The following is a 26,929-nucleotide window of genomic DNA, read 5'->3' as shown; positions in this document are numbered from 1 at the left end:
GACACTGGCCTTTGGGACAGGCTGCGGCATGCTGCGTGAGCTGCACCTGTCCTCTGTGCTGCATGAAACTGTCCTCGGTTGGGGAGGAGCGGGGGACACTGTCCTGGGGGAACAATAAGGGACAGGCCTGCAGACACACAGGTCAGAGACGGAGAACCAGCCCCAGGCACCGGGCCATGGGCTCTGCCAATGAGCATGGCTCCAGCCCCCCATCCTTGGCCACAGCACCCCTTCGCGTGCCTGGCTGACTTGACCTGAGGGGAGGCCGTTTCCACAGAGGCATGGTTTATTGCACCGACAGCAGAGATGTTTCCCAAGGGGAGGCTGAAATGAAACCCAGTCCGAGGTGGGGGGCTGGGAGATTCGTTCCAATCACCAAAGATCCACTTTGGTTTCTGATGTTCCAACCCTACTCCTTGCCCCCGGGGCAGGGTGGTGGGGGGAGAGGGGGCAGCCTCCTCCTCCTCCTCCTCCTCCTTTCTCTGGCCTAAGCATCTAGTTGGCCTGAGTGTATGGCTGCCCTCGCTGGGTCTTCCTCCACATGTGTCCCTCCCCAAGGCCCTGAGCCTATGGAGAAGAGGTCTCCAAGACTGGAAGCAGGAGGTTTTCCAGGACCCCAGGGACAGGAGGATGGCTGGGGAGGAGCAGAGAGACCTGGTCTGGGGTGGGGTATAGTTGAGAACCCCTGGGATGAAGCCAAATTAACCCTTTACTTCCTGCTGCTGTGACCACCCCCCTCAACTGCAGAGGGAGGCACCGCGCATGGAGGCAGAAGGCAGGGAGATCAACAGCTCTGAGTAGGGCAGCCCCCACCCCCTGCTGAGAACTAGCTATAAGACTTGGGCAGGCCCCTCCTAGCTCTAGGCCTCAGTTTTCTCATTTATGAATGGGGATGCAATGAAAGAGGCTGGTGTGGGCAAATGCCTGAAGACGGGTAAACTTCTCTCCTCTGGGAGGGGGGTGGGTCCGGTCCCTGTGACTTCCCTCTGCTCCCTCTGCACTGACACTTCCAGCTCAGCCAGCCCTGGCTCCTGACAGCCTCTCCTGGGCTGGACCGGCGGGAGAGTTGGTCTCTTCCCTCCCTTCTACCCCCACCAGGGCCTGTGCAGCAAGGTGAACCCAGAGACGGGCGCCAGACAAGGACGGGGAAGCTGTCCCGAAGGTGGAGTGACGGGCGGCAGGGTGGCAGAGGGTTCACACGGCGGCCGTCTGCTTGATGCTGTGGAAGCTGATCCGTGTGGGCGACGTGGGGATGGACATGGCCCGGGCCACGGGCACGCGGAGGGAGTGGTGGTCCTGCCAGCGGTGCCACCTCTTCCTCACGGCCGAGCGCACCTGCAGGGGTGCGGGGTCAGGGGCAGAGGCTCAGCCAGGCCTGCAGGGGCCAGTCCTGGGACCGGGGAGTCCCTGGCCCTTGCAGGGCCCTTAAAGTGAGGCGGGTGCCCTCCTGACAGCCACCCTCACACCCAGAGACTGGCTGGTTCCCCTGAAGCCATTGGCCTTGGAATCTCACGCCTCGGCTCCTCTCCCCTCCTCTCCACTGACCAGGCCCCCCCCCCCCCCCCCCCCCCCCCCCCCCCCCCCCCCCCCCCCCCCCCCCCCCCCCCCCCCCCCCCCGTCCTCGTCCCTCTCCTGGAGAAGCTCCCATTCCCCACTCTTCCTTTAAACCCCACTGCCTTCCCTGTCCCCTCCCTCTGCCCCTCGTCACTATGGTGGGAACAAGGCAGCAGCTCTGCACGGATCTGCCTCTGCCTCTCCCTCTCCCGGGGCATCTGCAGAACCACGAGCTCCTCTTGCATACTGGGCACCCCCCCCCCCCCCCAAAGTCCTTCCTCCAACCTCCTCTACCCGCTGACAGACTGCCTCACTGGCCACAGCGTGTACTGCTGAGATGAAAAGCTAACCGTTCTATTCGTCTCAAAACCTGATCGTTGCCGGTGCCGCATCATTCTCATTTGTATGGCAGGAATATTTTCTGCAAAATGGGTCATGCTCCCCATATGCTAGCTTAACACATGGCTGGACAGCATAAATGCCCCCTAGACATTCACTGTTTGCTTTAGCAGCTCTGTCTCTCCCTGCCCTCCAGCCCTGGCCTGTCGCTGCTGCTGAACTTCCCCATCTGCACTCTGCTTTCATCGACAGAAACCTACGTGTGCAGAGACACCCTACCGTTGCCCTCTGCACAGGACGGTGATGGGCCCCAGGGTGGCACTGGCACTCCTCCTGTTTGGAAGCTCTCAGGACCTGGGGACTGTGTCTAGTCTCTGCCCCATAACCTACCATGTGTCCCCAACCACCAGAGGACTGTGTGAGCCTCTCTCCCAAGCTGGCACACTAAGATTCTGGGCTTTGTGAGCTAACCAGGCTCCCCCGTGCCTCGCTCCCTGGAGTTGGCCTGAAGGGATGTGGCCTTCCCTGTGGTGTGGGAACATGCCGGTTTCCTTCCTGCTCCCTGGGTCCATAAAGCCCTGGGTGCAAGGCTCACACCTGACTTGCTCCTGCAGTGCTTTTCCCTGTCACCACCTGTGTTCGGGCCTCCCTCTCCTATGGGACCCCGCAGCCTGGACCCCTCTGCTCATTGCTCCTCTAGCTCTCCAAGTGCATCTGTGAAGTGCTGGCATATTGTTTCTGGCCGGCGCAGTCGACCTTCTAACCTGGTTTGAGACCCTCAGGCAGGATGCCTGTGTGCCAAAGTGGGGTGGCTTCCCCAGCCCTCCCCGCCCCTGGCCAGGCAGAGCTCTGTGGGGCCAGGGACCCAGGCATGCTCAAAAGGCTGGGCGACTCCACTGGAGTGGGAACTGAGGGCTGCCCCGGAGCCTGGTCTCCTACCTCTCCATTGAAGAAGCAGTAGAAGACAGATACAAAAAAACCCTGGAAAGGAAGGAGGGAGGAGTCAGAGACCTGCTTGGCGAGCCACTCTGCAGGCGTGGCTGGGAATGCTCTGCCCCCAGGACCCCACAGGCCCGGAGCTGGGGGGAGCCCAGCCCTCGTGGTGCAGGTGTACCGGGGCCCACTGCAAGGGACAGGTTGCCCCGAGTCCTCAGAGCAAGGTGCAGGCTAGGGTGACCACGACCCAGTCAGGAGGTGAGCCCACCCTAGGGCGGGGGTACCAGCGGCCATTTGTATTTCAGGGTGAACATGTGTCTGCGTGAAGTCTCTGGGGGGACACTGGTGCCCGAGCATTCTAGGTCAGGAAGGAGTCCCCACCAGGTCATACGCCCACCTGGAATGACTGCAGGAAGGAGTTGAAATAGATGAACACGATCTGCGACAGGTCGTCCTCCCCAGGGTTGACGAAGAAGAGCATGTAGGTGATGCCCAGAAGGGGCAGCAGAACCAGAGTGGCCTTTACTGCCTTCCTGAGGGGGGCGGGATGAGAGGGTGACAAGACTGGTCTCAGACCACACAGCAGGCAGGGGGCCTCACTCAGGTGACGTTTCTTCTGGGACCCTGAGCAGGCTCCCCGGGCGAGGATCTCTGAGGACCGAGAGGGCCCGGCTGGAGGCAGGCTCCCCTCCGGGGGCTAAGGTGCCCACCATTCACCTGTACTGGATTGTCTCCGATGTGGTGGACGCTCGCAATTTCGTCATTAGGATCCTGACGATGTTGAAGAGAAATACAAAATTGATCTGGAGGGGAAGGCAGGCAAAAAGGAGGGACCGTGAGGTGGGGAATGAACGGAGAGGCAGCTCCTGCCCCCTGGAACCCACTGAAGCCATGTCCCATGCACACATCCATCCTGCTGGCCACCCCGACCCCTGTCTGGGGGCCTGACGCCTCTGTTTCTCCCTCACCAGGACAGGCAGACACTCTGCTCAATTCCTTGTCACCTGAGGGCTCCAGAGCCTGCTTCCCCACCTCCAAACCCGAGGAAAGAAAAGCAGCCTTAGAGGCAGTGAACAAGGGCACAAAGGCCACTTTTCCTGGGAGGCAGCTCCTCAGAAAGTCCCCAAACCCCTGTCTTACTCGGGGACACCCCAGAAGCCGGGGCCAGGGCTCTCCCCCAGTCCCTTGTCCTCTCTGCTGCGGGACCCAACTTGTTGACTGAGGGCTCCCCTGAGGCCCTTCTACCCTTGGAGCAGACATGGCCATGAGGAATGACTAATCTCTCACCACCCCTCCCTTGCATCCAGGAAAGCTCTAGAACCTTCACAGACACATCTGAGGCAATGGAGATGAATGATCTGCTAGGCTGACTCCAAGGCTCCTGGAAGGGCCTCATTTATCTTCATTCTGAGCCTTTTCTCGGCCTCAGAGCCAGGCACTCAGCCTCTTCCCGGGACCCGCCCAGGGGGCCTCCCAAGTCATTCTCATGCTGTGTATGGTCACTGTGGGCCACAAGCGTCCTGTCCGTCTGCATCAGTTTGTCTGTGACTCATCTGGGGCGGGTCAAACCTTCCGGTGGGTCAGTTCTCTGTGCCTGTGCGAGTGTGTTTGCCTCAGAGAGCCAGAGAGCGTGTTCATTTGTGAGCGTGTATCTGGGGGCGTGGGCACGCCAGGGTTACCCTATATTCATCTCCAAGTGTGAGCAGACAGGAAAGTGAGATTCCACATGAGCCAGAGGGTGTCTGCTAGCTCACGCATGTGCACACACGTGAGTACATATGTGCACACATACTCATACACAAATTCCTCCCAAGTCTCTGTCCCGAATACTCTGGTTTCTCTTCAGATCACATAAATCTTTCGCCTTTTACCAAGTCTCTGTCCCAAGAAGCCATCACTTCTTAAGGCCTGCTGAGACTTGAGTACACCCCCCAGGCTGGAACTGGGGGGATACTGGCAGACGTATCAACCACAGCCTGCTGCTCTCCTGCCCGCGGCGGCATGGCCTGGGGAGCCTTACGGGTCTTCCTAAGGCTCATCTCACTTCTGGCCTCTGGGGTTTCTGGCATCTTTCCTCGGATCACAAGGTCACCATAACACATAGGTCAATCCTAATTTTTTTCATACAAGTGATACAAAATACTTGACCTTTTCTGATTATTTCTAACTGCTCTGAGAGTAGAGGCTGTTGGAATCACAATCTATTTTCATTTCTGCCATATTTCCTGCATTAAATCTATTTATCCATCATTCATCAACCCACTCACCAATTCATTCAATTACCCCTATCCATCCATCCATCCATCCATCCATCCATCCAACCAAACATCTACTCAGCAATTCATTCAGCAGCTTATCTACTCACCATCCATCCACCCACACACCCATCCATTCTGGCAGTGAATTGCCGAGTACCTCTAGGCTGCAGGGTCCTGTCCCATGTGCTGATGCCAAGAGCAGGGACAGGGTCTAGTGCAGAGGATCTGGGAGACAAGGCCGATCCTCCCTACTCCTGTGAGGCTGCCCCCACTGCATCACGGCCCGGGTCTGTGCAGCCCGGAAGTCACTCTTCCCTTGTGAGCATAGTTCCCAGCCTCGCCCTCCACCGCATCTTCTCCACCTCACCTTCCCACAGGCACCTATCCCCTCCTCCAGGGAGCCTCTCACCATCCAGCCACATGGGGCTCTCCATTCCCAGACCTTCCTCCCCGCCACCGTTCCCCGCTCCGCAAATCCCAGCTCTTTAGTGAGCACTGCTTACTGTCTCCTAGCCTTGACCAAACTAGTCAGTGCCAGGGGTGCTCACTCAGCCTCGAAGGGGAGGGACCTGGAAATATGGGGGTCTCATGTCCCCAGAGCGACCTCCACTAATGAGGCATGGAGCATGTGGATTCATAACCCAGCTTCCAAACGGTCCACAGCAGGCAGTTCTGAGATTCTTCTGCGCGGTCGTGTCCATTGAAGCCATCTCACCACCTCACCCTTTTTTGGTTTCCTCCCTTCCTTACCTCCCACTCCCCCCTCCCTCACTGTACTTCCTTGGACCACCTCGCACTGGAATGCCCCACATACATTCTTGACACATGGCTCTAATTCTGGGGGTTCAACTGGCATTCGTGCGGCCTTGGGCAAGTCGCTCAGTTAGCCTCCCTAGCTTCTGCTTCCTCAGTGGTCCAAAAGGGATGCCATGGAGCCTGAGAAGGTCAGCACAGGTGAAAATACTCATGGAGAGCACTGAGCCCTGAGTCTGGTCCAGAGCGGAACCCGAGAAGTGCCCCATGCCTTTCCCATGACAACACAGGGACAAGAGCCTCCTACAAACTGAAACAGCCCATTCACTTCTGGAACTCAGAGATAAGCTCATTCATGTCGACCAGCAGCAGAAATGCCGCTGCGAACCCCTAGGGGAGGGCAGGGGGGCAGAGTACGAAGCACGTATCCGAGGGAGAGGATGGGCAGGTGGGGGGCGATTTGCCCGAGTCTCAGCTCAGCTGGCAGTTTCATCTCAGTTCCTTCATCTGTAAAATGGGGACCATCATTCCCATTTCCAGGCATTGACGATAAGAGATTTGGAAGTAATGAAGATGCGGCTACTGGACAGGCTCATTCTGGAACCTCGAGACCCTGTATGTGTAAGAGCTGGCCATGCGCTGGGCCCAAAGGGAGAGAAGCCAACGGCTCTTGGGCTGAGAAGTAACGGTGGACACAGAGAAAGAGGCATGGAAGGGCAAGCGGGGAGTGGGGGCTGACATGGAGCCCTCCCGGGCCTGTCTCCCCGTATTTCCTTACTGCTGCCCAATGGCCTTGCGGCCAGGGCTCCCTCCCCACTCTTGCTTAACTCCCTCCCAGGCCAGACTTCCTTGGCAGGGTCCCGGGTTCATGAAAAGCCCTGTCCCTCCATGAAGGGCTCTCAGGAGCTGGCTGGGAGGGGATGGGTCCCCGTTCACACTGGGGGTGGGGATGAGTGACCCATTGCAGCTGGGACTCCAAGGACAATCACTACTCCTGCCTTGGAAACGAGGTGGAATTTCTGATGGTGAAATTTCAGGCAGTGGGTAGAAAACCTTCCTAGTCATGTCCAGTTCATATACCTCAAGGACACTCTGAAGATGGGGGTCATATGAATCCCTGAAGAAGTCACAAAAAGGAGGAGAGTCAGGAAATGAAAGAGATAAACAGTAATTGTCTTCAAGGTAGACCAATGAACCCCTATTAGGCACTTGCTGTGTACAAGAGGACGATGGCAATCATATCCCACAAGGAGCGGGTGGCCCTTTAAGGAAGCTGGTGCATTTAGGAGCCTGGAATTACCAAGCCTGAAATAAGTCTTACATAAATGCCAATTTCTTATGGGGCTTTTTTGCATGTCTCTTTTTTAAAGCGTATGATATATAATGGGTTCGTTTTTGCAGAATGCAGCCTCTACTTAAACTCTACCTTAATTAAAGCTCGTTATGGATTAAAGATGTGGCGGCAATTATACCTTAGATGCGAATACACTTGGCAAAGGGCGGGGAGCTGGACAAGGAACAATTGCTCATTACGCTCCATTCTGGTGCCACTGCTCCAGGCTGGGGGCGGTAGGCTGGGCCCCGGAGGGGGGCCCGGGGAGGCAGTCTGAGCTGAACAAAAGTCCACACACCCTTCTATTACCACCGACTTCCCCCTCGCCTGGCTGTCTCAGTACCTGGCAAGGGGACATCAGATGTGGGAGGCACTAGAAATCTGCTAGTCAGAACCATTCTCTGCCCAGAGAAAGAACTCAAGGGCCAGGGGTGAGGGGGATGCACCAGGGCATGGAGCGTGGAGAAGGGAGAGTGGGAGGGGGCCGGGACGGGGGGTGGCGTGTACAGAGTGTGTGCAGGGGCCATTCCAGGACATAGCCTTCCCCAGTATCTCTGCTGGGTAGGTCCTCTGCTGTCCTCCTGGCGCCCACCCCGTCCCAGTTCCCATGAGGACTTACCAGGAGCACGAGGATGATGGGGCCCTGGTAGATATAGTCCACCAGGTCACCAGGCTCCTTGCCAAACCAACACCTGCAAAGACGGGGTGGCTGTCAGTGGCCTGCTGCGCCACAGTCCGGGCACCACAGCAGACCCGGGCCCAGGTTTCTCTGGCTTGACCCTCCCTGAGACCCAATCTCTAGGGCTGTGCATTCCCAAAAAGCTTGGGACCTTCTTGGCTCATCCCTGGGTTGCCTTTTTCCTTCCATGGAGGGCGTGGTCTCCCCAGCTAGAGAACTGCGTCTCCTTCTCCTCTTCCTCCCTCCCCCCGAATTCCAGGGCTGACCACGCTGGAGGTTCATGAGTGATGGGAGAGCCAGTCCCCCCACTTCCTGGCCCAGGGCCCAGGCACCCTGTACCACCTGTTTCTGCACCGCTTGGAACCTGCCGCTCCATGTGCCAGGTCCTCAGCTGCACAAAGCAGCAGATGTAGAGGCAGGAGCTGTCTCTGGACCTGAACCCTGGCTTTTCTCTGAGCTGAGCCTCATTCACCCAGTGAAAGGAGCCTGCTGCTCCCAGAGGCTTGGTTATTCACCGGGGATGCTGGCGGGTGGAGAAGCTTGCGTCTAGGGGAAGGGTGGGACCAGGACACAGTCTGGCTCAGCCAACAACTCCTGCTGCCCCTCAGGAAGGGCCACATGGCCTTGGGGGAAATTTCAGCTGTGTCCTCTCAAACCTTAGAGGTCATCCAGTGCACACTGTCTTAGATAAGAATCCCCCCTGGTCCCTCTATTTTCAGTTGGAAGCGCCCCACTTCCCAGCCACTCCTTGACTGACCCATGGCCAGAACTGCCATCACCTGGGTGTGGCTTATAAATCAGCATCTCTGGTGCAAGGACAGTCCCAAGATGGGACAATGTACCCTAGGCAGAGAGTGGGATGCCTGAATAAAACAAGCACCAGGGGTCTGTGAAAAAGGCTCAGTGACACATCCTTGGATGTGCTCTGGGCTGAAAGCCTCCTGTCTTGGGCAGACCTGCCACTCCGAGGGGGAGGCCTTACCAAAGGCCAAAGGGGGGTCATGCATTAGGGCACTTTAAAGGAGCCTTGATTCCTACCACATGAGTACCCCTGGGTGCCAGAGATTTTTTTTTTTTTCAATTTAAGGACAAGGGGACAGTAAATCTGTCCTGGAAGGACTTCAGATCCTGCCCCGTGGCTGGGCCGGAGCCCTTGGCTGGTCTTTCCTAAAAGCCCTCTGACCCCTGTGGCCGGCCGGCCCTACTTACTGTTCATTTTCATAATAGAATTTGCCAATGGCCCAGGCAACGATGATGGGGCAGGGGATGCCTGAAAGAAGGACACATAGGCTACAGCGAACAGACAGATGGACAAGAACCCTACTGTAGAACACAGGGTGAAGGGACCACAGAGGGTCTGGAACCAACTGCCAAGTGCATGGCCATCCATAGCCCTAGGAGGGGCCTGTCCTAGACCCTGAGCCCACCCTTCCCCCCTCAGCACCCCCCTCTAAACAGGTGAGACAGATGAGGGGACAGCATGATTTTCTGAGACTGTTGGACCGAGAAGTGGAGCTGGCCGGGTTCTCTTTCCAGGTAAGAGACATAGGTCTTTGGTTGGCCTTTCCAGGCAAAGAGAGGAGGGCTATTTGTAAAATGTTCTTTTGGAGGAAAAATTTGCTTCTTCCTCACCAGCTATGGAGGGAGTGATTGCATCCTCAGACCATCCTGGGGACGGCAGGCAGGGCTGCAGACCCATCCCTGGACCCAAGATGAAGGGAGGTGACCTTGTCAGCAGTGCCCCCTCCCCACTAGGCCCTGCAGCCCCCCGGGAACCTCACACCATCCGATGAAGAGGAAGAGCCACTTGCGCAGGCGCTCGGTGGAGTAGGTCATGACAATGGCTGTGTGCAGGTAGCAGCCCTCTGCGAACATCCAGAAGAAGTTGGTCACCACAAAGTAGTTGAAGATGGTGGTAATGCAGCGGCACCAGACCTGCACGGGGCAGGTGGCGGTCAGGGGCTGCCTGGGGCCAGGGCCCAAGCGCGCGACCTGGGCACCCACCGAAGGCAAAACATCCAAGTCGTCTAATGTGCATGGTGTTAAATACCCTCCACTCTCACTCTGGGAAGCTTCCAGCCTCCGCCGTTTCCCTTCTGGTTTTGGAACCAGTTGAGGGCCTGTCTCCACTGGTTCCTTCTTTGGCTTCTCCCCAGCGCTGTCTAATCTCCCTTCTTAACAGAGAAAGGGGAGCCCGGGCTCTGAGCTTTCTGCAGGCAAGGGCTAGAACTGAACAACCACTGTTGTGTTTTCCTGGTCATTTTCCTGAGAGCCACCTTCAACCCACAGCCAGTCAGACTGGTTGCCATCCCAATATGAAATTGTATGTAGGAAAAAAGGAGGGAGTCAATGAAAAAAAGTCGTTATGTAATAATAATATGGGGGTTATGAAGGTGAGCTGCTGCTACGGAAGGTTCTCCAAATCTCTGGTTTGGGAACATTCTGGGCTTAGTATGATTGTGCTGGCTACGGAGGGAGACTCACCAAGGCCACATCTCTCTGGGCCTCAGTGGGACACGGAGAAAATAATACTGCCATCTTACAGGGCAGTTGAAGGCGATGAGAGTGGCTAAGGCAGGCACCAAGAAATGAAAGTTGTTGCCATTTGCCTTCCCGGCAGAGGGGAACTTGCCCTTGTCCCTTTGCGCAGGGCTGCCTTTCCTAATAGCCTGCAGACGGGAGATGGACGTGCAGGCAGAGAGAAAGCCTGTCTGGGGCCACGGCGAGCCACAGCCAGGTCTCAGGCCTCCAGGCCAGAGCTCTACCCGACAGACCCTCCCTGGCCAACTTTCCCTAGGCTTCGTCCCCTGGGCACCCGCAGAGCCGAGGCTGAGGTACAGGGACTGGTAGGGGAGCCCGTGGTGGCAGTTCTCTGCCATCCAGTGGACGGCGCACCCTCTCTGTCGGGCTCTGACAGCACTGGCTATCGGATGGTCCTGTGCTGCGCTGGTCTCCGCCTCCGCGGCTCTCCCCCATGGTCCCAGCCCTGATTTGGGCCCCCTGTGGTAGTCTCCTCTTCTCAAAAAGCCCTGCTGAGAAGGGAAGCTAGAGAATCCCTCCTCCCATCCCTGCTTTTTCTCCAAGTTAAGCGACTGTTCATGAGCTCAAACTAATTTTGGGCTGCAGGGCGCCCAAAATGGGGTTGAACTCCGTTAGTACTGAGGCTGGGCTTAATGTGAGGCCAAGTTAAGGGTCAAACCAGGCTGCGTGTCTGCGCAGGTCCACTGTCCAAAGAAAACGTACTGAGGCTCTCTAACGGTGTGCCATAGAACCCTGTGCTTGGCCTCACTGGTCTCAGTGATCTGCACATAGTACAGCAGTAGCTGACACAAATCCAGGAGCCGGCAGCGAACACATGGGGTGGCCTGCGCAAGCCCCTGCTGGCTTTGATGTAGAGGCATCCTTGCAGAGCCAAGTAACCTCCCCGAGCCTCAGTTTCCACGTCTGCATAATGGGGAACATAATCCCTACAGGTGTCTCATCAGAATTAAGTGAGATAAAGCTCATCAGAGCGTAATTCCAGCCTCTCCTCTAAGGGGTCTCTGGGAGGGCCTGAATTCAGAAGACGGGGAGTGGAACAGGATAAACCAGTCTCCTGTGAGCTTAGTGCTGCTTCCAAGACCCAGGTCTGGCTGTGCCCCCCTGCCCCCACCCCTACCCAGCCCTGCCTCTGGCCCCAGCTCTGGAGGGATAGTGACTGGGGTAGAGGTGAGCTCAGGCCAGGCCTCCGCCTGAGGACCGGGCAAGAGAGGGTGCCGCCAGAGCCCAGAGCCCCCCAGCCCCAAGCCCAGGGACCTCATTGCTCTCATGCACTTCGTGGTCAATGAGCTGTAGCAGGAACCACATGACATTCCGCAGGATGAAGGTGGTGATGAGATTCCAGTGGATCACGTTCCGCAGGCAGCGGATGCTCCTGTGGGAAGCCCAGGTCGGGGTTGGCGAGGAGCCGGAGTTAGTGGAGACGCGCTCTGCCCAGGGTCAGGGATCAGCGGGGACGGCGGCTCCCAAGGCCAGGTGGAGAGAGACTCAGCCTGGGGTGATGGCAGGTCTGCACCAGTGGCCTCATTCCCGCCTGTGGTGGCCGTGGCTGGATCCCTCAGTTCCCCTTTTGCATCCTGCGGGCCTGGCACCTCCCCCTGGCACCTCCGTCCACTGGCTTCCGGGCCCTCAGAGTGGAGGCAAGAATGTCTGGGAGTGGGGAAGGGCGTGCTGTGGGGGGAGGGCAGGGAAAAGCCACGGTGAGTAGGGGTGGACTCACCGCAGGGCCAGGAAGAGCAGGAAAGCAGCCACAAGGGCTGCCACAGAAACGCAGTGACCCAGGTAGTTGACAATGAGGGCAACGTGGTAGTGCATGTCGTACTTCCTCTCCTGGACAGACACATACACAGGCAGACGGAGACACGGGGCGCATGAAGGTTTGGCTGGGCACTCTAGCTACGGCCACCCTGTGTGTCCTGTCCTGGGAGGCTTCAAGTGTCATCCTCACATCTGGCTCCTGTTGGCCGTGAGTGACTCTTGGTAGAAATGGCTGTAATCAGGCCTCCTGACATGCAATTTGGGGGCAGGACTGGACACAGCGTTTCCTGAGATATGCCCGAGGTGTGGCTCTCTGGATTTTATAGATTTTGTCTCTTTAATTCTGAACTGGGAGTTGCCACCCCTGTGTTTAATCTCAGCTCAGACCGTCGCTGGCTGAGGGACTGTGAGTTGATTGCTATCTCTGGGCCTCAGTTTCGACATCTGTACAATGGAGCCAACCTGCTCTCTTGCCCCAGAAGCAGCACGCTCTGGGAAGTCTTGGGACCTTGGAATCAGTCTGTCCTGGATGTAGCAGTGAGGGGGTGCAGTGTCTGTAGGGAAGTTAGGAACAACATTAAAACCAAGTAAAAGCTGATCTCCTTTTAATGATGCCCATGTACTGGCAGTTCAAACCAAGTGATAAAACACTCCTTCTGGCCAGGGCAGGTTGTCCCCCTCCCCCCACTGTGGTCTGCCGCTGCTCAGAGGGGCTGTGAGGTGGGGAGGGGAGGACAGAGGTCTGGCAAGAGCCCCCTTCTTTTCTTGATGACCTGTCCCCCTGGCCACTGCTGTGGCCCCACTGCAGACCCCCTTTGGCTCACACTTCGTAGAATCACTTGCTCAGGGTAGATAAATGTTTTTCCTCTGAACCTGAACTTCTTTTGGGGGATAGTTCCAGCCTCCCTGGGGGCTGTGATGGGTGAAGGAAGAGGGGGATGAAGAGGGCACGTATCATGTTGGGTCAGGAATGAGGCGTAGCTGCACAGGGGAGGAGGCTGGCATTGCAAGGGGCCTGCAGTCTGGTTCCTGGACAAGGGGGCTGGTGAGGTCTGAGCGGGACCCGGCTTCTCAAGGGGCCCACCCTTCTGGGGGCTGTGCTGGTTTCCCTGTGGAGTCACAGAATCAGAATGCCAGATGGGGGTCAGAGCACCTGGGTGGCTCAGTCGGTTAAGCGGCTGACTTTGGCTCAGGTCACGATCTCATAGTTTGTGGGTTCGAACCCCATGTCAGGCTCTGTGCTGACAGCTCAGAGCCTGGAGCCTGCTTCAGATTCTGTGTCTCCCTCTCTCTCTGCCCCTCCCTTGCTCTCTCTCACTCACTCTCTCTCTCAAAAATAAACAAACATTAAAAAAATTTTTTTAAAGAATGACAAATGGGGAAACTGAGGCCCAATGGAGGAAGGAAGTCACACAGCCCGTTAGATGTTGGGACACTGGTCACACCATCATTCCCTTCTTGTGTCACGTGCCATCTTGGTTGTGTCTTCTGCTAGCCGGAGCTCTCCCAAAGGTGGGGGGTCCCTCCCCTTCTCTACTATAGTGTCACTGAGCAGGGGAGGGGAAACAAGTGCAAAAAGGTGTGGTTGGATTGCACAAGGATGGGTCTGTCACCCTGGGATCTTCTGTGCTCAACCTGAGTCCTGATGTTTGCACAAGGACCAGGGTTGGGGCTGGTGGGAGCCACTCACCTTATTATCCAAAATGGGCTCGCACAGTGAGTAGTTGATCCGTGAAGCCCACGTCCCATTCTCCAAGCACTCTCTGTAGGCGTTCCCTACAAAAGATGCCAACCATCGAGAGGCAGGTCCCTCCTCTCCTCAGGAACTCTCCCTGGCTCCCTGGGGCCCACAGGATAAGGTTCATACTTCTCAGCTTCTCTTAGCCAGGAAACACAACACCCGTCTAAAAGTTCACGTGAAAGCCATTTATGTGAAGATCATGCAAAAGGCTTCCCACACATGGCAGCTAAAAGGCATGAATAAACCTGTTGTTGATACTATCTTTGACAAGCATTTTGTATACCTTCTTTAATTGTATTTGAAACTGAACCTGATCGTGAGCCCTGGGTTGTGGCTGAAGATTTGCTGCTTTCAGCACACCATATAATTTCCGTTCTCTCATTTTATACGTAGGAGATCTGTACCTTCCTCACCAGTGCCAGCACTTCTGTTTTAGTAATGGCTACCACTCGGGGCGCTTGGGTGGCTCAGTCTGTTACGTGTCTGACTTTTTATTTTGGCTCAGGATTATGATCTCTCGGTTCGTGAGATCGAGCCCCACATTGGTTTCTGTGCTGACAGTGCCGAGTCTGCTTGGAAGTCTCTCTCTCTCTCTCTCTCTCTCTCTCTCTCTCTCCCTCCCTTTCCCTGTGTGCCTCCCCCACATTTGTGCTCTCTTCTCTCTCTCTCTAAAATGAATGAATGAATGAATGAATGAATGAATAACAGCTACCCTTCACCTAGCTGTTACCACAGACCAGAACCTCTTTTAACCGCTGTAGGTACACCTGTCCATTCAATCTTCCCAGAAACCCCATGATTAATATTAACCCATTTTACAAAGGAGGAAACTGAGGCACAATGAGATTAACCTACTTGTTGAGGATATAAAAATGAGAAGAGGTAGAGCTAGGTTTCAAATCCAGAAGGTCTAGCTTTAGGCTGCCTGTTCTCAACCCCTAGGCTACTGAGCAGGGGTACACAGGAATGAGGGGTGTTTGGGGAAACAGGACTGAGTTGCCAGACTTGAGCTGCCACCGCCTGGGAGAGCACCCACCATGTGAGATCTCTCAGTGTCTGATAATCTTTCAGAGTCCAGTTAACACTGGAACGTGATGTGTGAAAAGCCATTTCAGGGCACCAATGTCTCATGTATATGAGTGATGTAGGAAGGCCCTGGAATGCTTAGACTTACCTTTTTTGAAATGCTAGCTTGATTCTCAGTCCTGGCTCCTAAGCCACCCCCTCCAGGTAGCCCACCCGCAACCCCACGCACGAGGAAGCTTCCCACCCGATAACTCCAAAGCCCTTTGCCAGCCTTTGCTTTGCACCATTAGTGTGTATCTGACTTCCCCCATTTCATTACAACTTCTGAATGACCCATTGCTTTGGGGCAATGCGTACTGGGGTTTTCTGCTCTCTGGCTCATGGGCAGTTGTTTGTGGATTTTTCTATGGGGTTGATGTTAGATATATAATGTGAAGCTAATTAAAATAAATAGCTCACAGAGCAGAGTCACAGAGTTGGAGGGGGAACTCAGATTGTTTTTGAAAGCAGTGAGTTCTGAAATAAGTTACTTTAGAAACCCACTTCTGTTGAGCTGACGGTGAGTTATAAGCAACGGAATTATTGAGGGAGCACTTGCTAGAGAGTAGAAACAATGGGGAGATTCTATTGGCTTAATTGTTTTTTTAATTTGGTGCTCTGAGCTCCTGGATTTTTTAAATTCAGGGCTGTTACTGGTCTGTTCCCGCCTCCTGGGGCTCCTGTCAGCTCGAGGCTGCCTCAGGCGGGACCCTGGCCCTGGTGGGAGTCAAGGTGGTTCTGACCCCAACGTGAGGACACCAGCTCCTCGTCCCTCACCAGGGCACCCACACCCACTCTCGACACCCTTGGATGTTCTCATTCCTCAGGGTTGTTTTATTGCAGAAAGGTTGTGTGTTAATAGAATTTGATGAGCAGGTTAGTGATGTTACTGAACTAAAGGACAGAGTGTGAAGTGAGTCAAAAGGACCCATGTAAAAATATCCTGGAAAGGCAGATCTTTTGTAAAATGAACAGTCCCTTTAGGGTCCCTCTCAACAGGCCTGTCTGAGGTGAACCAGCTCTGGTTCAAAACACAGAACATCAGTCTTGCAGGAATGTGTTCATAGATGTCATCCAGCTTTCCTGAAGTTCAGTGCTAAGCTCCTTCTCCCAGGAAGACCTCTTTGGTTGCTCCCATCTCACAGATTTCTCTCTCCTGAGCCCCCGTCCCCCACCCCAGAGTCCTCATAGCTTGAGACTTGAGCTTCATCCCTGGCTCATTACCTGGCCTGAGCTGTTCAGGGGTGTGAGTCTGGTCTTGCTGATCAGTGTAGGGCTAACCAAAGAGGGGAACTCAGAATACTTTCCCAAGTCTGATATCTCATGATGGCACCGACTATGGGGTGGGCTTGGGGATGGGAGGGCGTCAGGATAGAGATGCTGCAAATCTGAGACCATTCTGGTCCCTTACGTCAGTGTCCCCCAGGGTACCAGGTTTTACGAATTCTGTCTCCTGGTTTTCTTTCTCTGGGATCCACCCACCTCCCACCACCACTCCACGTGGCACTTATCAATTGACCTAGCAGGGCCTGGCATGCAGCCAGAGCTATGCTGGAGCACCCCTGAAACAGCCGCCTCACTCTCACCCGTGGCTCACTGACAAACTCCTATGTGCCTTTGACACCCCAGCTCAAATGCTATCCCCTCCTGAAGGTTTCCCCAACTCCCTAGGCATTTAAGGAATCACTCCTTTTCCCCCTCTAAATGCTTTCTCTAGGTCTCGCCATCTCTTGAAACATAGGCCTTCACATTCTACTGTGCTCAAACCACAGCGATATATCTATTTCATGTCAAAATCCGGTACTCGCCCCCCGCCCCACTCCCACCCCCTACATTGGTGAGTCAAAGCAACGTTTATCTTGATCACAGCTATAAGATTTTGCTTCCTATTCTAATGAATTCTATTTACTTTATGTACAAATGCTGGTCATGACTCACTAAATTGGCTTCATAATCCACTATTGTGCTATAACCCACAGTTTGAAAACCAAAAAGCTATTTTAGACTATTTGCCATAATTCACCATGGACTTCATCTTTTTGGACCTCATTCTTTTTTTTTTTTTTTCTTTTCCTTTGCTACTGACATTAAGCTCCCTGGGATAGGTGGGCAGAGACCATATGGGAGTCTCTGGATCCCCCTCAGGAACTAGCCGTCAAATACATATGGGCTGCATCCAACCAACTGAGATGTGCCCAAATCTTGGAAAGCAGGGTCTGGGATGTGGGATGTGGTGGTGGAAAGGGGCTTCCCTCTGGGGGCCCAGTTGTGAGATGAGGTTCTGGCTGCAGACACCAGGTACCGGAGGACTGGAAGACCGATATGCCCCATTCTCCAGGGGAACTGGCTAATGAGGACACTGTGCCCTCAAGCACGGCTTTGGACAGGAGAGAGTAAAACAGGAGTCCCCCGCCCCCCACACCTCGGAACTATGGGAGGATGGGTGCAGAAATTCTGAGGGCAGGTGGTCAGACAAGAATCATAGGGATGGATGTAGTGAGGTGGGTGCCTGTTACCATAGCAACAGAAGCGCCCCTGCAGAAGATCAATGCTGATGGTGTGCGGCATGGCCTGCCATGGGCATTAGGGTCTGGATGATGCAAACAAGATCCTCTCTTTAGGGCTCTGTGGCCTGGGAATCCTGGTCCCTATTCCCAGCAGTGTGCCAGATCTCTTCCCCCAACGTGGCCCTGGTCTGTCAAAAGCTCCCATTGTAATGGCCTTTCCCTCTTTCAGATGCCAACCCATTTTTGATAAGAGTTCCTGGTTCAGACAGTCATGTCAATGGTTTAGAAGCCACTTAGGTTGGAAGAAGATGGGGGCTTATATTTAGCTGTAGTTTTGTCTCTGGCTAGTTGGTTAAGTGACCCTCGCTAAGTCCCTTCCCTCTTAGCCTCAGTTTCTCCTCTCAATAAAAGTAATGCACATCATTTCTCAAAGATGCTATTGGCTATTGTGGGTCAAGTCTCTATTGTGTAGAACTTTTCAGTCCACTAAATGCCAGTAGTACCCTTGAGCCATTTTGGCAACTCCAAACATCCCTATGTCACGTTCAAGTGCTCTGTAGATTGGCATTTCTATCTGACAGTCTAACTGACAAGGCATGACAAGGCATGGGGACAGGGACTACAGGGACTATTTTTGGTGGGAGTTATGGGGGAGTGGGTGCAAGAGACAGGCTGGGCATGGGGAGTGGATGGGACTGGTGGGAGGGCTGCAGCATGGTCACTGGACATCTGGAAAGAAAATGGAAAGGAGGTGATGGCAGGGAGGCAGCAAGGGCCAGAAGCAATATTTACTGAAGGAATGAGGTCGCTGTGCGGACAGGAACTTTCAGCACTGCGGACAGCAGAACGACGCCACTCCCCACTCCCTACCAAGGCCAGGGTGTGACATAGGAGAGCTCCTGAGACACAGCCTTCCCACCCTGCATTCAGCCTTTGTCCCTGGGCCCAGCCCAAGAAGATCACACTGATTCATGCCTTGTTCTCAAGGCCCAGCTTCAGCCCTAGGTCCTCCAGGTGCCTCCAAGGCTGCTCCGGGCCCCTGAAGTTTCCACTGCTCACTCCTCCTAGCCCACTCTGGGTTGTTCTTTCCCAGCTAGCAGGGCAAGGCCGAGGTTGCCCTCTTCTCAAGCCTTTCTTGTAAGAGCTACACAGAATTGAGTGTGCAGGGGCTCAGGATGACCGAGGTGGTGCCGTTGTCTATGTGATTAGGGAACTCTGGATGAAGACGAGAGACTCACTTGGAGTGGGCCAAGAAGACTGACCACTGCCTCGGGGGCCCAGGCTTTGGAAGCTGCACAGTCAATGCAAAGCAGTCACACATGCAGGAAGCATCTGGGGTCACACAAGTGAGGGAGAGGCACAAGTGCCACAGGTGGACCGAGCACGACTGCCAGTGCTGCAGACACTCTCAGGACGGTCCCACGTGAGGGAGGGGTGGCAGTCTAAAGTACAAAGCTGCTGTTCAGGCACCCTCCAGATTCTGGGCAAGAAAGCCTCAACCATTCCCAGGAAAGCATACTGGAAACAGAGTGGGCAGGCATCTTCTTGGGAATTCAAGAGGGGGAGGCAGTTTCTTCCTCATTGGGTCTGGAGGGGCCCAAAGAGGGACAATGACAGGTTGGTGATTGCCCAGCACCTGTGTTCCAGAAGATGCAGCAATGTGTACCTCCACTGTGGTGTCTTAGCTCCTTCATGTTCAGATCCCCAGTGCAGGAGACGCCTGAGGGGCTGGACATCGCATCCTCAGCCCACTTACCGATCTTCCCCGGGAGTTGGGCTGCTTCAGATGTGGCCATATCCTTCCTGTCTGGGAAATCTTGGCCCTTACCTCTTTATCTCTTAATGCCCACTGCCTGGACAAGGCGATGATGCCTTGGGGCATGACAAATTGCTTTTTTGCCTCTAGTGAAGACACCATTTGGGGAAGCGGAGCGAGGTCATGGTGCCAAGAGCAGAGTTCCCCTGAGTTTCCCAAACACAGTGCTTCTCCCAGAATGAACATGCCTGGATTGCTGAAATGCTGCTGCAGCTGGTCAGGGCCGGCCAGCTCCGGGGCTTTGCCTCTGTTCTGTCTTGATCTGATCACAGCCCACTGGTGGTGGGGCTGCCACGGGTGGTGCTCCTTCAAGCTCAGAACTGGCATGACCTGGCTTGAGAGACTGGGAATCTGCCTTTGTCAACAGTCATCAGGCTGGGAAGGGCCTCCCCAGGGCCATCTGCTCATGATATCTGGGATGAGAGACAGGGAACTTCGATTCCATTTCTTCAGGGTTGTGGGGACACTGCTCCTGGGGCCTCTGAAAAACCCTCAGCTCCTTATTTCCAAAGGCTTTTTCACTAAGGATGCCTTTCCCTCCTTGAGTAGGCACTGCAGGGTTAAGTGTCTCCACTTAGAGCAGACAGGGGGGAAACTGAGTCAGGGAGGCAGAGAGCAGTTTAATGGAGACCACACGGGGCCCATGAGACCAGGAAGAGGCGTGACTGGAAGGCAGCTCACTGAGTGAGATCACTGCCCTCCCCAGGGTTGGTGCAAGTGGGAGGAGGCGCCTACCCCCTGCTCCAGTGTCTATTGTACAAGACTTCCTCCTACTACTCAGCCCTAGCAACACTCAATGGGCTTGTCGCCATGACGCCAGCCTGTGGCGTACAGAGGGAAAGGGGGAAGAGAAGACGAACAGGGGGACCCCCGAGGCAGAGGCTGCCATGGCACAGAGGAACATCAGGGTTTGGGGACCATGAGAACTCGGCAAACTCACCCCTCCCCCGCAACTAATACAGAGACACTGAGGCTCAAAAAGGAGAAAGATTTGCCCAAAGGTGAGTCAAGCAGGCAGTGGCCTGGCCAGAATAAGAATGGGTTTTCAGGGGCACCTGGCTCAGTCGGTTAAGTGTCCAACTTCAGCTCAGGTCACGATCTTGTGGTTCATGGGTTCAAGCCCCACACTGGGCTCTGTGCGGACAGCTCGGAGCCTGGGCCTGCTTCAGATTCTGTGTCTCTCTCGCTCTCTGCCCCTCCCCCATTCATGCTGTCTCTCAAAAATAAACATTAAACATTTTTTAAAATAAAAAATAAAAAAGAACAGGCTCTCAACTGGAGTTTCTGTGAAGTAATGTGGGGTGTAGACATCTTAGACTGGCAGAATCCTGTGTCCTCCCTTTACCAACAATGACATTTCTCTGGAAAGCCAAGGACCTGCTTCTCTCCAGAGGCCTTTGGGGGTCAAGCCCGCTGAGTGTAGGCAGACTGCTCTCTCCCAAAACACCATCCAGGGCCACTGACTTGTGGTGGCTCTTAGAGATGACAGAGGCCACACCATCCTCAGAATGAGGACAACCATCCTTGGCATGAACAGGACCCTCAAGGTCATGGTCCCGAAGATACAACTGCTCCCTGGCCTGGGCCACACACCACCCTTTATTCTCCATGCTGACAGCACTGTCTACAGGGATCCCAACAGCATCATCTCCCTGGTTTTGACACAAGGTCAGCATATTTTCTGTCCCCTTCACACAGATGAAGACACTGAGACCTGGATGAGGGGGACCTCCCTGTCACTCAGTGAATCAGGGCATAGCCAGGATTTAGATCTGCTCTCCTGAATCTGGGCCAGGGTTCCTCCTGGTGTCCCTCATCCCAGCGTCCCCCCCTGCCGGTGCTATGAAAAGAACTTCCCACCAGACTCTGGAGCACCTGATTTTGGGTGAGTAGACTGCACTTGGGGCCTTTGGGGCGTGGTCCTTGGGAGTCAGTGGGGGTGGGGCTTTGCTGTGGGATTCCAGACTCAGCAGGTTGTTGCTTGCAGGGTGGATTGGGGGGGTGTGGGGGACGGTTCCTAAAGTTCTCCGCCAGCCTGGATTTAGATTTCAAAGCACATCCTGAAAATCAAGCAGTGTCCCACCACAGTATTCTGTTCCTGCACCATCGGGCTATGAACAAGCAGCTGGGAGCACTACCAGTAGCAGAATCGAGACCTGCACCCTGGTCTGGCATTCAAAGCCTCCGTGACCCTCTCTCCCTGACTCACGTCTCCTCGCCAATCTGTTCCCACTCTCCCTTCCAGCTGGCACGGCACTGCCCACTTTTTCCAGGCCCCACCCAGCACTTCCTCTGGGAAGTCTTCCCATCTTGCTTTCCCTTCCTTTTGGAATTGGCCTCCTCCCATGTGCTCCTACCATGTTGGCTGTGCTGTTTCACTTAAAAGTAAGGATCAGAAAAGTCTCTTCAAGAGTCCCTCTCAGGAACCCCCGGAAGGCAGGCTCAGGTCTTAAGCACGTTTAAAGACCTTGTTGACAGTGAGAAGAGGCCAGCACTCCCACCAAGTCACTAAGGGGTGAGCCTGGGCAAGAAGAGGGCCTGTAAGCCCCTGGAGGAGTCCTGGAGAGGGAGGGCGGGAAGATCGGGAGTGGCTGCGCCTTCAGTCCTCTCTGAGATGAAGGGTCCTCAGGCAGGGGGACGGCAGAAACTCCACGAGCATGTTTCTGGCCACCCCGGGCCACATGCACGGGAGGTGGAAAATGCCAGAGTAGGTACCATGAGCTATCAGAGCCAGCGGATGCCATTCGGGGCCCAGGGCAAGTGTCTTCCTCTCTGGACCAGACATTTCCCACCTTTACATAGCAGGGGAGGGACCCAAGCAGGCTCCTGGGCCTCAGGGGTCAGGGTGTGACTGGGTCTCACTGGGGACTAAGAACACCTATCTGAGTTTCTGGATTCACCACTTCTACTTCCTCGACTCAGAGGCGAGGCTCTCTTTAGAACCCTCCAGAGGCTCATACCCTTGCCACAAATGTGACACACATGGGACGTCTCCACGCTGCAGACCTTCAAGAAGCACTCCCACCTCCTCCAGAAAGCTTTCCAGGAATGCCCCCGTGTGCACTGAACCCTCTCCTTTCCAATCCCTGTCGGTTTGTGTGAGTCTGGCCTTTAAGCAGCCTGGGGTTCTCTGAGGACAGGGCTTGGCCCTTATCACCCTGTCCCCTCAGGGCTGAAAAGGGGATTTCTACACAAGCCAGGAGACCCAACGCTTCTGGCTGGAGGCCACTCAGGTTATGTGTTTCCAACACAAGTAGTGCTTCAGCATGTCTCTAGAATGGGGTTCTGAGATGTAGGGACTCACAGTCCTCTCCACGGGGTTAGGTTAGGTGGGGTGTCTGTCTTCCCCTTGTCCTGACAGATGCCTCAGCACACACGGGCCCAATAGTTCCCAACAGGATATGGTGGGAGTCTGAGGTCAAGGAGACTGGGGGGCTGGGCTGGGCTGGGTTTAGCAAGACTGCAGGAGGGAAATGAACCCCATCTGGGAGGCAGCAGGACCCTCCCTTGCAGCTACAATGGCCACAGGAACAGACAAGAGGAGGTGAGGGAGCAGGCCAGATAAAATGAGGGACCAAAGGAGGGAGAGGAAAAAAATTGAGGAAGGAGGGGAGTGCAGGAGGGGAAGGAGGGAAAGAGGGAGGAAGGGAGGGAAGGAGGGAGAGAGAAGGAAGCAGACAGGAAACGAGAGAAACTGGAGAAGACAGCGACATACACATAGGAAGAAAGAGAAAACACAGCCACACACAAAGAGCCACACATGGAGAGAAACAGAGACGGAGAGACACACAGACATGCACATACAGACATGGGCTCAGAGTCTGCACCGGACAGTGGGAGGTGGAGGAAAGGGAGTGTATTGTCTGCTTCTGGCCAACCCCCGGGGCTAATCCATTTCCTTTCTCCTTAGACAGGGAGACTGAGGCCCAGGAAGGGGGTCAGAATTAATCTAGCTCATTTATACTATGTATAGACATGATGAAATTTTGGATGGTCCAGGATTTGAACCTACGTCCTGTATGGGCTCAGGGGAAATCTGGCAAGTGGGGGGATGGGCAGAGGCCACTTGTTGCCACCGAGCGGAAATGCCAGGTTCTCACCTTCCAGGCTCCGCAGTAGTCAGAGCTGGAGTGTGGGACCTAGAGCATCCCATACCCCCCACCCCGCACTCCAAGGGAATTCATGAGCTGGCAGTACACAAAATGGAAACGGAGAAAGCCTCCCAGCGGCCACTGCAGAAAGCTTAAGCACCCTGGGCAGGAGTGGTAGCAAGGGTGTGGCCCGTCTGGTGGCTGGGTCTCACTCACGGAGAGTAAGGTTCCCTCACTGGGCCAACCCTGCCCTGAGCTCTCGGCTGGGGGCCCCGAATCTGGTTCTCCAGCCCACCCAGTGATTCCACAAACTCCTTGATATCCTGTCACTCAATCCCTTCTCTAAGTAGGTGCAGTTGCTTTCTGAAAGGCAGCAGAGCACAAGCGTTGTGACTATCAGAAAGTCAATTAACTTCTCTGTGCCTCCATTTCCCCATGTATAATATAAGGATAAAATTACAGTTCCATCAAAGGGTCAATGTAAAGATTAACAAGTTAACCGAGGTCAAACGACAACACAGACACATGGAGCCTGGGCCAATGAAGTGTGGGTGTGGGGAGAACCCGAGAGGGAAGTCGGACACACAGAAATGTAACTTGGTTCTGCAGGGACTCGCATGCGTGACCAGGGACAAGTCCCATCCTTCTCCCCGGCGGTGCTGCATCTGGAAATAGTCTCTGAGTGACAATGATCAAGGCTCTGAGTGGCTTCCCATGCTTGCCACCTGTAGCAGTCAGCTAACAACACACCCAGGAACTCTCAATGCCTGTCTCTAGCAGGACGTGCCTTCCTGGGCTTTCCTCTTTCGGCCAAACGCATTCTGAATGGACACCTGCACCCAGAGATGTCCCTCCAGCACCGGAGGGGCTGTGCATCTCCAACTATGCTCAGCATTTTCCTGGTATCATCCTTGACTTCTCCTGCATCCCCATCCCACAACATTCCTGTACCCGACAAGTACTCAAAGTCTCCTGCACCCAACCCCTCCTCTGCTCCCACAGCCTCCATTAGACTTGGGCCAGCTGCAGTGGTCTCCTAACCCTTCCTCTTGTCTCTGGAGGCTCTGTGCCCCAAAGCCGAGTTCCTCTGCCCCAGGTTCCCTCTGCACCGACAGTGACGTCCTCTGCAATGCCCTGCATCATCTGACCAACATCCACCCCTCTGCTCTTGTTTGTTTCTGTCTCCTCCTCCCTGTGCTCTGTGCAGCACTCGCCAGTCCCGAGGCACAAAGCATGGTTGCATCCCCCGCCTGTACACCTGTTACATTTTCACCTGCTAAAGTCCTACTGGTCCTTAGAAGTCCAGCTCAGGAGGCTAAGCCCTCCCAGATCCTCCAGGGCAGAGGCACGAGTCCTGTTTCTGTCCCTCTAAACTCTCCTCAAGAACTGCCTCTTTTGGAGACAGTACCGCCCTGTGGTTAAGAGCGAGGGCTGCAGACTCCTCTGCCTGCACTGGTGCATGGGAGTGGATGATATAACTTTGAAAAGTCACTTTGTGTCTCTAAGCCTCAGTTTTCCTATCTGCACAATGGGCATAAAAGCAGCACATGTATCAGGGGACCTTGGGGAGGTGGAGATGAGGGAGATTACGTGTGCAAAGTTCTCTCAGTGGTAGGCGGTGCCTGGAAAACGATCCACTCCTGGTAGTTTTGTGGCAGATTCTCTGTGCTCAGGTGAGTGGGAGAAAGTTCATGGGGACTAAGGGTAAGCTGCTATCTTAGGCTGGGAATGCTGGTTGTCTAAAGAACGTGGCTTCAGTGAGGGGTTTGCTACAGGAACTGCCCAGCAGAACTGGAGCCTCCTTTGCCCCAAGGCTTCTCATAGCTCTTTTCCTCCCTGCATCCTTCGTGAAGGAAAGATCCCACTGAAAAGGCAAATAGGGCAAGGGCAAGGGCGAACAGCGTCCAGGAGGCAGGGGAGGGAGAAATCAATCACATTTCCCTTGCCATTAGCTTCCTCGCTCTTCCCACCTCAGCTGGCCACACTGGTTAATGGCAATGCTCCCAGCACCCCATGCCAAGTGTGGGCAGCACTTTGGTCCAAATGAGGAAAATTGCTCATTAGGTACCAGGAGCTAATTGGCACTCCATTTGCCAACCTCGGTGGCGTCCTGACCTTTTTTCAGCCTCTCACTTGATGTGACGTGAGTAGTCTGGTATGGGCTCTAGTATCTCCTTCGGGAAATCTTCCCTGCCTTGTCTTTCCCCTAGCCCCCACCTTACAGCCCCTCTGCTCTCCTCCATCAGGGCATTTATCACTGTATTCCTTTTGTCTGTTGCAATTGTGAGCGAGGGTGTCAATGACAGGTCAGTGGCTCGCGTATAGTAGCTGATTAGTAAGAGGACTGACTAAGGACCGTGCTCAGTTCTGAAGAAGAGACCCAGGCTGTGCCCTCAAGGAGCTCCAGACTGGTTGGGGAGAGCAGGAGACAGCGCAGGCTGAGGCAGGAACCTGAGAAGAGCTCCCTTAGGTCCACAGGCCATGAGGTTGAGATGCCTCATCACCTCAATTGGCCCAGACTGTACTACAGACCCTATGATCCTGTGATCTGGCACACAGGACCCTAAAAGCAGTTTCACAATCTCAGGACTACAAAGGAGCATGGGAGTCATTCCTTCTGCTTGCATACCTCCTGGGTCAGGGACCTCACTTCCTCCCAGAGGGGTCGTTTTTATCACAGATGGGAAGCATGTCCTCGGATAATGCAGAAATCGTCCTCAGCGACTCTGCTACTTGTACCATGGGCTTCCTTAGGAGCACCTCAGCCAATGGGCCCTTTAGAGCACAGCCGCTCGCCGGGCCCACCAGAGCCCTGCGCTGGGGCAGACAAGGGGGTGCTGCTTAGCATCAGATTCAGGCAAGGCTGTCTTGCCCTCTAGCCATCTCTCTCACTGAAGGCTTCAGCCTCTGAGAGTCTGAAGAGTTGTGTGTGGGTGGTGGGGGGTGAGGGAGATGCACATGTGCAAGTGTGGGTAAGGGGGGGGGCTGTGCTATGTTCAAGCACAGACATGCAGAGAGGTTGCTACAGTGTTTCCACCTTGAGGGGCTTCAGATAAACAGTCCAAGCTCCCCTGAAGGTCTCAGGAGGACCTCTCTCTGCTGGTGGGCTAGGGCTGGAGATGCAAGTGGCGGGTCAAGGTGGGCCAGCGATGCTGTGTCCAAAGCCCTCACAAGACACGCCCACTTGGCCCCCATGAGACTTTGCGCAGGGCATAGATTCCGGCCCCCTTACTCCCAGTGCCCATGCTGCATCCCCCCCCACTGGATGCTCTGTGACTCCAGTAGCTTCCACCACTGCCTTCTCCAGAGAGTCAAGCCAGTCAGTGATGTGCCAGGAGGAAGGAGGGCACAGGCTGTCCGCCCCGGGAGGTGGGGGGTGGTCCTAATTCAGACACCACACATTACCTGGGCAATAGGAGTAACGGTGCCCAGGAGCCCTGACTCACCGCCCAGGGGGCCAGTCCGAACATCCAGGTAGGGATGAGGTCACACCCACACACTTTGGCCCAGAAGTGCCTGTGTTCCGAAGGTCCCCACCCAACACGAGGCACACTCCATCTT

General features: G+C 55.0%; 1 protein-coding gene across 3 annotated transcripts in view; it reads right to left on the bottom strand.

The window, feature by feature from the left end:
- Positions 1–268: 268 nt before the first annotated feature.
- The window catches only part of CRHR2 (corticotropin releasing hormone receptor 2), a 43,704-nt gene continuing 17,043 nt past the window's right edge, over positions 269–26,929 (bottom strand). For all 3 annotated transcript variants that reach the window (XM_029956010.1, XM_029955996.1, XM_029956001.1), the window contains 10 exons: positions 13,839–13,924; positions 12,111–12,220; positions 11,648–11,765; positions 9,634–9,787; positions 9,062–9,122; positions 7,793–7,865; positions 3,547–3,632; positions 3,227–3,362; positions 2,833–2,874; positions 269–1,335 (listed from right to left, as the gene is read on the bottom strand). In XM_029956010.1, the coding sequence (XP_029811870.1) occupies positions 1,195–1,335; positions 2,833–2,874; positions 3,227–3,362; positions 3,547–3,632; positions 7,793–7,865; positions 9,062–9,122; positions 9,634–9,787; positions 11,648–11,765; positions 12,111–12,220; positions 13,839–13,924 (1,007 nt within the window). In that variant the 3' untranslated portion in view covers positions 269–1,194. The remainder of the gene's footprint in view (positions 1,336–2,832; positions 2,875–3,226; positions 3,363–3,546; positions 3,633–7,792; positions 7,866–9,061; positions 9,123–9,633; positions 9,788–11,647; positions 11,766–12,110; positions 12,221–13,838; positions 13,925–26,929) is intronic.

The sequence above is a fragment of the Suricata suricatta genome, chromosome 2, assembly GCF_006229205.1.
Source record: "Suricata suricatta isolate VVHF042 chromosome 2, meerkat_22Aug2017_6uvM2_HiC, whole genome shotgun sequence".
Lineage (NCBI taxonomy): Eukaryota > Metazoa > Chordata > Mammalia > Carnivora > Herpestidae > Suricata > Suricata suricatta.
Note: the sequence above shows the minus strand (reverse complement) of the source record. Positions and strands in the feature narration are given on the sequence as shown.